The sequence below is a fragment of the Oryctolagus cuniculus genome, chromosome 5, assembly GCF_964237555.1.
Source record: "Oryctolagus cuniculus chromosome 5, mOryCun1.1, whole genome shotgun sequence".
Lineage (NCBI taxonomy): Eukaryota > Metazoa > Chordata > Mammalia > Lagomorpha > Leporidae > Oryctolagus > Oryctolagus cuniculus.
Genome location: NC_091436.1, coordinates 33,556,440 through 33,567,408, shown reverse-complemented (window position 1 = coordinate 33,567,408; position 10,969 = coordinate 33,556,440). Strand labels below are relative to the sequence as shown.

Below are 10,969 nucleotides of genomic sequence, written 5' to 3'. Positions count from 1 at the left end.
TTGTTAATAAGAAAACATAAAGGTAATATTCTTGCAAGGCTGTAACTTCTGGCAACAGGAAGGCTGTGAGAGCTCTCCACTACAGCATTTTAGTCACTGTAAGCAGTATACTTTTTTAGTTTCTTATCAGTTGAACAACTTAGAAATAAATGGCCTTACCGTTGGTGCTGTATCCACCTGATGGTTACAAGGCCTTCTTTCTACGCTGATAATCCCTGTAGAAAGAAAAGATTGTGGATATTTGGTTATGCCTATTCATTTTATTTGGAAGACATTTAAGTCAGTGAGACATGATTCATACAGTTTAAGAGAAAGAAGCCTCACTCGGCAGGATCCCTTAAAGTTGTATCATGAATTCTGCAGTCAGAAATAGTGAGTTTAGCAAAAACACCAACCCAAGGTTAACCAAGTCAATTTTCCCATTTAAGTGGTGTCTAGCAATAGTGTAATATGTGTCCTTCTCCCACTTTTAGCTCACAAATTGTATCATTACCTGATATCCACTGCTTTTCTTGCACAAAAAGTTTCATTTCTGACTTGAGATGATTACATTTTTATTAAGAAACATCACAAAAGGCTATGAAAGGCATCACTGCTGCCTTCTTTTCTAGAAAGACTACATACATCTACTTGGATTTCTGAGTATCTGACTTCCCACTCCGGCGTATTGTGTGTCACTGCAGGGTGTCTGGAGGAAAGTTACTCTGAGTCTCCTTGAACATAACACGGACGGCTGATCTTGAGAGCTATCCTTTCTCCATTTGTGGATTTACCTTTCTGTTCCTAATGTCTGCTATGCATTTATCTGTAATAAACAGTCTTTAAAGATATAATACACAGCATCTCATCTGTAAAGCTACTCCTTCAAAGTCTGGCTCAGGTTAAAAGTGAACACAGTTATGGGGCTCATAGACTTTGGAATATCCATCCATCAGCAAACTAACATGAGATAGGATATTAGAATAGTTTGTTCAAATAACATGAAAGGCTGTCACAGGCAGACCTGAGATGAGAACACTAAAGACTGTTAACAGCAATTAGCAAAATTCCCAGCTGAAAAAAAATCTTAGTTCCTTTCTTTTAGAAGCATTTAACTATTTTTCTTAAAGTATGATAAGAGATTGAGATCAACACAAAATAATCACTTTTTACTTTTTAAGATTATGTTCAAAATGAGCAACATATCATGAAACATGATTTAAAAAAAAGTAGTTTTGGCTTGATTTAAAAAATTTAAAATTTAAAAAACTTCAGGGGATGGCACTGTGGTGCAACAGGTAAAGCTGCCTCCTGTGATGCCAGCATGCCGTAGGGGCACCAGATCATGTCCTGGCCACTCCTCTTCTAATCCAGCTCACTGCTAATGGCTTGGGAAAAGCAGCAGAGGTTGGTGGTCCAAGCACTTGGGCCGCTACTACCCATGTGGGAGACACATGAAGTTCCTGGCTCCTGGCTTTGGCCTGGCCTAGCCCTGGCCATTGCAGCCATCTGGGGAGTAAACCAGAAGATAGAAGATCGATCTCTCTCTCTAAATCTCTAAGTCTGACTTTCATATAAATAAGTCTTTAAACAAAAATACTGTTAGCCAGTAAAAAATAAATCACTGGACTTCATTAAATCAACTACTATTTACTGCATGGCTACTTGGCACTCAGTGATAAAAGATTAATCAATCATGAGTTCTGATCTCAGGAGTCTAGTAAAACAGAGATGTTGTTGTTAAAAAGAAATAAAAGAGTAAATGAACAAGGTTTTGTCTTCCATGGAAAAACAAAGTATTCAGGCTATTTTGATGGAAAGACTTGTATTCATAGAGTAACACTGGCTTTGTGTTAAAACAATTTTTAAAAAAAGAGTAAAATGTTGGAAAATATTCAATTGATGCAGATTCTTGTATAAGATTTTAATAGTACAGAAGTCTCTACCTATCAGCCCTTGTACTCCCACAAGCCTCTTAGTTACAATCACTGATATTAGGAATACTGGCCTGATTTTTTTTTTTTAAGATTTATTTATTTACTTGAAAGGCAGAGTTAGAGAGAGAGAGAGAGAGAGAGAGAGAGAGAGAGAGATTCCATCTGCCAGTTCACTCCCCAGATGGCTGCTACAGTTGGAGCTAGGCGGATCTGAAGTCAGAAGACAGGGACCAGGGGCTTCTTTCCATGAGTACAGGGACCCAAGTACTTGGGCCATCTTCCACTGCTTTCCCAGGTGCACTAGCAGGGAGCTGGATTGGAAGTGGAGCAGCCAGGACTCAAATGGGCACCCATATGGGATGCCAGTGCCTCAGGTGGTGGCTTTACCCACTACACCACAGCGCTGGCCCCAACGCTGGTTTTCAAATGAGAGTGGTTATACCATGGGGCTCAGGAATTAGCAGTATCTTACCAGTGGTTACTCACTATTGTGGTCTGACTGCTATACAAATTGACCGTAGCCAATTGCTATTTAACATTTTTACCCAATTATAAATTTTTTTCAACGTGTTTACTGTAAGTCCACTGCATTCAGAGGGTGTTAAACTTTAAATGTTTATCATTTTCTCTAACTGCAGCATTATCTAAATAAACCAAAATAATCATTTTTATCATAAATATAGTCAATTATTATTAATACTTTTTCTTTAAAAACTCAAATTTCAACACAGGTAGTTTTGCTGTATATTTCACCTAGCAGATGATTTTAAAAAAAGCAGTGTACAGAAATGAATAGTTTTAAATTGTGTAAATCAATTATACCATGTTATCAATCCACCAAATCAAAAGCAATTGTCAAGCTGAACCATAAATTACAAAGAAATAATAATTCTGGCTTGTAGCAAAATGTACAGCATTTTTAAAGCTCTTTCTTATCAGTTACCCACTAACATAAATCTCCAAAGAGTAACTGAGTTGGAACAACAGTTTCACAGTAATGCAACTTTAACCTCTATTTATACTGATTTTAATATATTACTAAAATGTTTATGTCACAATGGTGCTTTCCAGCAGTCACGATTTATAGTTTCTGTTTGTACCTATAAGTCACTAATGTGAGGGACAATTTTTACTATAATTATTCCTAAAATGAAAAATTAAACTCCTATCTTAAAGAGAACTCTGAATATGGCATGACTTAATAAGATTAATTTAACATGGGTTTAAAATATTTTAGACATTTTCTAAAAACTATCATGTATTTAATATGAGAGCTACAACTTTATTCACCAAGAAGTTATGAATTAATTTTTTTCAACACTCTTTTTTTCACCTTAACTCAAAAATGACTTCCTGATGGTTTCAATAAATTCCAAACTATATTATTGGAGAAAGGGAGGGAAACAAAGTGATAAATGCCCTGTATACCGAAAAAAGTTTCAGGGCAGGTGTTGTGCCACAGCAGGTTAAGCCATCTCTTGGACACTCACATTCTACATTAAAGGGCCTGAGACTGAAACCTGCCTCTGCTTCCTCTCAAACTCCCTACTAACAGGCATCCTGCGAGGCAGCAGATGATGGTTCAAATACTTGGGTCTCTGCCACCCATGTGGGAAACTCAGATGGAGGTCTTGGCTCCTGGTTTCGACTTGGCCTAGTCCTAGCTGTTGTGGTTATTTGGGGAGTAAACTACTGAATGAAAGATCACTTTCATTGTATCTCTCTCTTGTTCTACCTCTCAAATAAATTAAAAATAAAAAAATTTTTCTTCTACACTATTTAACACCGTAAGGTACAATGTTTTCTCTTTAAGTCCAACACAAATAAATCACTCTAGGGTTGGTCTGCCTTATCATTCTGGGACCTAAAATTCTAAAAATGTCAATAGGAGAGTAAAATATTAAACATTTCAATTCATAAATTTAGAATGGTTATGACTGGACTGCACTGGTCAAAGCAGTCAGAAACATACAATTCAGAGGCTGGTTGGTTATTTTGCTTTTGGAGGTAGGCAGTGAAGGACAGAGAGTAACAAATGAATTAACATGCTGATTGGCAGCCACAGATCCCTCCCCCCGCCCCCCTCCATAATATATAAATGAGTAACTACACCGACAGCCCTCTGGTTTTTAAAAATCACTACAGATGAACTTTGGGGTCCTACTGCTCATGATTCAACTCACTCAAACTAGTGCTCTGATAAAGGATGCTGGTGTCACAGGCAGTATAGCCTAACCTGTTGTGTCACAACGCTAGCCCCTGTAAGACACTTAACAGCAGACATCCTATTATCCAAAATGAGTTCACGTGGCAAATATTTATTTTACTGGGGAGATCGAGATCGAGAGAGAGAGAAATTCCCATCCACTAGCTCACTCCTGAAATGCTCAGAAGCCAGAAACTCAATCTGGATCTCCCATATGGGTGCTAAGGGCCCAATTACTTCAGCCATAATCTGCATTAGCATTAGCAGGAAGGTGTGCATTAGCAGGAAGCTGGAATCTGGAGCAAAGCTGACGCTCAAACTCAGGTACTCTGTTATGGTATGCAGGCATCCCAAGTGGCATCTTAACTGCTGTTCATGGTATTACTGATGAACTTCTGGGTAAAGAGGGAAAATCTGAGGTTAATAAATCAAACTTCATTGCTGGAGCCTTTGCTTCAGCTGTTGAAGGATGGAGTCTTGGGATCCCCCATCTTCTTGTTATCTTCTGTACCATCTGCAAAGTGGGAGACTCCTTTAGAAGGTAAGTTTGTTCCTGTAGGTTGTGTCATCAGTTGGAGTCTCATGAACTACATCTGTTCAGTGGATCATCCCCCAATGACAAAAAGCCCTCCATTAAGTCTTCTGGACCACTAGATGACCTAAAACAAGGCATCACCAAAACAATAAGGCTTCATTTCTTTATGAAGGTTGAGCCCTATGCACAGCAGCCATGTTTGTTTTGCAAGATTCTGGTGAATTAAAGCCATTCACAAAACCACCAATAGGAAAGGGAGTGGTGTTTCAAGTAAGGTACAAGATTAGGAGAGTGAGAGCTGTTGGCAGGAAATACATATAGGCTACATAAAGACTGGTGAGGTATACTGTGTTTGAATGTGTTGATTATATATAGCAAGAGTCTTTAAAACGTTAATGAAAAACGCATTTTATGAAAAAATGCACATGCAATTCAAAACCTTTTGTCAAAGTAAACTTATAAATTTTTTGAAGTGCTCTTATACAAGAATCCATGAATTTATAACTATTAGAAAAAAATGAATGGATGGCATTTATTCTTTTCATGATTGGCTTCTCCAAAGTGCTTTAACTTCTCTTAAATATTTAAAAGCCTGTTGTGCACCTCTGTCTGAATGGAAAATGATATACAGGTTACTATTGTGTGCAAGGCCATAAGTTATCACTTTGGGGTAGCTTTCATTTTTGAATAAAGTTTTCACTTCCTCTACTAGTGGTGTTTCAGGAATCTCTCTAAGAATCACAACATAATGCTTACAACTTGATCTCATCTTCTTATCTACCTTTACCCTGGGAGTAGTGTGAGAAACAGAATTATAGCTTCTTTAGAAGCTGCTGGTCCTAAAATAATTTCCTCAGCTGATTTTCAATGCTTGTAATATTTCTTGTGTTTCTGCAAGATAAAGAATCCATTACTTCATATTCCTTACATGTATCTTCTGAAAGCTCTGTACTGCTCTCAGGACATGACTCTGATGTGGTTCTGTTTCATGCTATGAGCTTTCAATTCCATGAGTTACTGGAATGGCATCAGAATTTCCAGAAAGGCTTTCTCACCATTCTTGGGCATTAGGACCTAAACCAGTTCCTTCAGATGTTATCTGTTCCTGGCTATCAGACACAGGAATTTCATGCCACTTAACCCCAAATAGACCCCTAGAGCTTCCTAAAGTGTTGGGAGCGTACAGAGGGGAGCTCCAGTCCTGCAGCTGGTTCCTTTCTCTGAAATGAGGAGAGATCTTCCACTTTGAATATGGCCTTGTTTAAACAAGATCTGAGTTGGTGAACTCAAGAGGCTTCCATAGCCTTGGCAGCTCATGACAAGAGCCTCAGGTGATTACTGACGTCATCAATAAGAGTGTCAATTGTTAAATCAACAACGGGAGTCACTGTGCACCTCTGTAGGACCTCTGTCCTTAATGTGTTGTATTCTGCGAACTAACGGTAAAACTACTACCCAAACAATACTCTATACTTAGTGTGTCTTTGTGGGTGCAGTCTGTTGAAATCTGTACTTAGTATATACTAAGTTAATCTTCTGTATATAAAGATAATTGAAAATGAATCGTGATGAAGAATGGGATAGGAGAGGGAGTGGAAGATGGGAGGGCTGCGGGTGGGAGGGAGGTTATGGGGGGGGAAAGCCATATAATTCAAATAAAAGTTTAAAAAAATTTGAATTTATAACTCATTTTCACTTTTATTAAGGTATAATGATAAATGACAGCTCAAAAAATAAACAGCTTGATATAATGGTTAATCTTATTTACCAACTTGCCTAGGCCACAGTACCCAAATATTTGGTCAAATAATGTTCTAGATGTTTCTTTAAAGGCATTTTGGATGGGATTAACATTTAAGTCAACAGATTCTGAGTAAAGTGGATTGGCCTCCATAATTTAAGAAGTCCTTATCCAATCAGCTCCAGGCCTTAAAAGAAAAGGTCAGACCTTTGAGGGAGAGAATTCTAACAGATTCTAACAGATTGACTTTGGCTCCAAGATTCAACTCTTCTGTGGGTCTTTAGGCTGCAGGTCAACCCTGCAGATTATGAATTTGCCAGTCTCCACAATGGTGCCAGTCAATTCCTTAACGTAAATCCCTCTCTCTATAGATAGATTCTATTCATTCTGTTTCTTTGAAGAACCTAATTAATAACATGCATATTTTGTGAGAAACATGAAATAAATGAAGACATAATTATATTTATATTCCAAATTATAAATATATTCACTAAGTATGTTAATGGTACAGGAATATACTATACTTAAAATGTCCAAGTTGTCATGGAACATTCTAAAAATTAAATTAGCTCCAAATGAACCTGAGAATAAACAACATTTATAGAGTAAATCAATCAATAAAAAAAGTGAATGAATATACTTATTTAAAATATATTTAAATATATATGGGGCCAGTGCCATGGCGTAGTGGGTAAAGCCATAAGGGCACAGGTTCGAGTCCCAGCTAACCCACTTCTGATCCAGGTTAATGCACCTGGGAAAGCAGCGGAAGATGGCCCAAGAGCTTGTGCCCCTGCACCTGCTTGGGAGACCCAGAAGATGATCCTGGCTCCGGGCTTTGGATTGGCTTAGCTCTGGCAGTTGTGGCCATTTGGGGAGTGAACCGGTGTATGGAAGACCTCTCTCTCTCCCTCTCTCTCTTTCTCTGTAATTCTGCCTTTCAATACATCTTATATATATTATTTTATATCTTGAATTAGGGACTTCTACTTCAAGAACAATATAAGCACCTTAAAATAGTACAGTTTCATTTATCCTACTACTCTGTATGCTACTACTGTTTTGTAATTTACTTCCACATGTAACATATACGCAGGAATATACTGTCAGTATAATTGCTTTAAAAAGTCAATAGTCTTCTAAAGAATGCCTAAGTGTCAGTCTTTCAAAGGTATCCACAGGTTTAACCTTTCTAGTGTTCTTTATTCTTTCTTCAAGATTCAAAGTTTCCACCTGAGATCATTTCCCTTCCAGGGGTGAGGAACTTCTGGCTGTGGGCAGTATATACAAGGCCTGCAAAACTATTTGGTCTGGCCATGCCAAGACAACCACAGGCAGAAGTCAAAATTCAATACATCTATAGCAGACTAATTTTGCAGTTGGTAATTTTGTATGACCCACGAATGATGTTATAAATATCCAAATGTCCCTAAGCAAAATAAAGTTTTTCACTTTCTATAGAGGATCTTATAGCGCAAATCTTAAGTTTTCAGTGGACATTCATTTATGTTGTTTTTGCTGAGTACTGCCATCTAAGATGGCAGTCATTTTCTTCAGAAAATGATTTCAATCTATTCTTACTTATGAGAAGGCAGGCATCATTCTTGTTATTCCCCTAAATGTAAAAAATGTTCTCCTCTGGCTGCATTTGTAATTTTCTATTTGTGTTTCATATTCTTTGGTTTAGTTAATATGTACCTAGATGTGTTTCATTTATATATATATATATATAGTCTGCTAAGCTTTTAATGTCTATAGGTCAATGACTTTTATTCAAATTGGTAAACTCCTAGTCCATTAATTCTTCAAATATTTTTCAATTCATTTTGTTTTCCCTTTGAAATTCCAATGATATGTTTAGTCTATTTCATGTAGACACTGATCTAACACTCTTCTTTTCCCATGTTTCCCTTCCACTTTATACTTTAATTCGGATAACATAAAATTTCTATTGTCTTGCCCTAAATTAAGTGATCCTTTCTTTCAATCTGGTTTATCTGCTGCTAGGTCTATTTAATGTATTTTCATTTCATCTATTATACTCTTCCAAAGTCTAGAATTTCCATTAGTTTCCCTGAAAGCTTCTATTTCTCTGATGAAATTCTCCATCTTCTCACTCATTTTTGCTCACATTTCCTATTACTTCTTATTGACCACTGTTTTTCCTGATTATGGGTTATCTATTTCTGCTTCTGTACATGATTCAAAATTTCTGACTGAAGGGTCAGAGCTGCCAGACACACAATCAGGAGAGACTGAAACAGAAAACATCATTCTCCAGAAAGGGTTCACCATTTCCTCTTTTAGAAAGCTAGGAGGAGGGGTAGATCTCTTCCTTCAATCAGGACTTGGCTTCTGTAGGGGCTGAGCAGTTGCCTTAGTTAACTTTAGGATGTCTACTGTTTCAACTATCCCCCAGATGAGTTCTTTATTTCTAGAACTTTGGGGTTTATGTTGCTGGATGATATGAGACCTCCCTCCTTCCTTGTCTTCCTTTCTCCCAGTATCCTATGTCACTGCTTATGCTATGAAAGTCCTGTGGGGGAAGACTGAGGGTAGGGAAGCGAAGACTGACTTCCAGATTTCATTCTATCAGGCCAGAAGCCCACGGGATCCCTAGAATGTCAGCTGTTTTCTCCTTGTCTCAGCATCACGCTCCCTGTGGGAAGGCTTATCCCTCAGCTCTCCCATGTTTCTGTGTTGTTAAATGCTCATACATGTTAAAGAGACTGCTGGTTTTTACTCCTTTATAAAGCAAGGCTTATTTCTCTTTGTAATTTATTTTTCATTTAGATTTTTTTGCACTCACATCTCTTTGACAGCTTTTTAAAATTTATGTGAGGTCTTTTTGTTCAGCAACAGTAGAGAGATAACCATTATCTATCATGTACATACTAACTTGAAGCAAAACTCCATTTAATGTTTATTTATTTTTCCTTCTTGTTTGTGGGCAATTTTGGTACCTACATTTTTTTCTTTGCCTGTTGATCTTGAGTTTCTTCTTTCAATTTTTATTAACATTTCAATTTTGCTATTAGTTACCTTCCTGATTCTAATAGTAACAAATACATTTATTAATGTATTCAAATAAAATGTTTGAACCTCCCTCAGCCAAGATATTTCATTTACCAATACTTCCTCACTTGTGACGATGATCAAATTTTTATTTATTTTTTATTTGTTAAAAAAGATTTATTTACTGTTTGAAAGGCAGAGTGACAGAGAGAGACACACATACACACAGACACAAAGAAAGAGAAACCTTCCATTTGGTTCACTATCCAAATGGCTACAACAGCCAGATCTGGGCCAGCCTGAAGCTAGGAGCCAGGAATTTCATCCTGGTCACCTACAGGAGTGGCATGCACTCGAGCACTCAGGCCATCACTTGCTGCCTTCCTAGGCAACATTAGTAGGAAGCTGTTTCAGAAGCAGAACCGCTGAGATTTGAATTGGCATTGAGATATGGGCAAGCAATGGCATAACCCACTGTGCCTCAATACGGGCCCCAATATTAAACTTTCAAAAGGCCTTAATTCCTCCATTTGTATATATAAATTTACAGTTAAATTTAAATGCATCAACATGCACAGGAATTTGGAGGAAGTACTAAGTATGAATTATGAAACAAAAATTCTATAGAAAAACAATCTCTTGGGGCTGGTGCTGTGATGGAGCAGGTAAAACCACAACCTGTGGTGATGGTATCCCTGTTGACGCTGGTTCATGTCCTAGCTGCTTCACTTCTAATCCAGCTCCCTGCTAATGCACCTGGGCAAGCAGGGGAAGATGGCCCAAGTGCTTGGGCCCCTGCATCTGCATGGAAGACCCAGAATAAGCCCCTGGCTCCTGGCTCCGGCCTGGCCCAGCCCTGGCTGTTGTGGTCTTCTGTGGAGTGAACCAACAGATGGACTATCTCTCTCTGTCTCTTCCCCTCTCTCTGTAGCTCTGACTTTGAAATAAATAAATATTTAAAGAAAGAAAAGAAAAAAAAAACAATGTTTTACTATATGTCTAATAGAAAGTCCAATGTTTCCCCTATGTCTTGAGATTTCTGTTTTAATTCAGTTGTCATTTGCTTAGAGTACTTTCTAAATCCTTGTATATCCAAATTTGCCTTTCTTTCCTTTGTGCACAGAAGTACAATATCTTAGTTAAATAACAGATTTGTGGATATGCAATCCTTTGTCTTGGTTGTCTGTATATGTCATTCTACCACCAGACAGCTTCTAGTGTTTCAGATGTGAAACCAAAACACTCACTTGATTTTCTTTTCTGTAGCAAGAACCTATTTCTGCCATTTAGAAACTTAATATTTTCCCTTTACCTAGGAAACTGGAAATTTCACCAGGATTATGCATTAGTGTGTCCTTATCATTTATCTTTTTTTATAATGATTTTTTAATTTAAGAGTACTCTTTTGCCCATCTCCCAAAGAAACCTTTTATATAGGAAATGCAAACTTCATGCATTTCTTAAGTACAACTTTAGGAATATAGTGATTCTTCCCACCATACCCACCCTCCCACCCATACTTACACCCCTCCTCCCCCTCCCATTCCCAGTCCCAT

General features: G+C 37.7%; 1 protein-coding gene across 13 annotated transcripts in view; it reads right to left on the bottom strand.

Moving 5' to 3' along the window:
- The window catches only part of AHI1 (Abelson helper integration site 1), a 231,110-nt gene that overhangs the window by 71,713 nt on the left and 148,428 nt on the right, over positions 1 to 10,969 (bottom strand). For all 13 annotated transcript variants that reach the window (XR_011388506.1, XR_011388507.1, XR_011388503.1 and 10 more), the window contains one exon: positions 160 to 215. Coding sequence is in view for 8 of the 13 variants with exons in the window: in XM_008263550.4 (XP_008261772.1) it covers positions 160 to 215 (56 nt within the window). In the remaining 5 variants the exon portion in view is untranslated. The remainder of the gene's footprint in view (positions 1 to 159; positions 216 to 10,969) is intronic.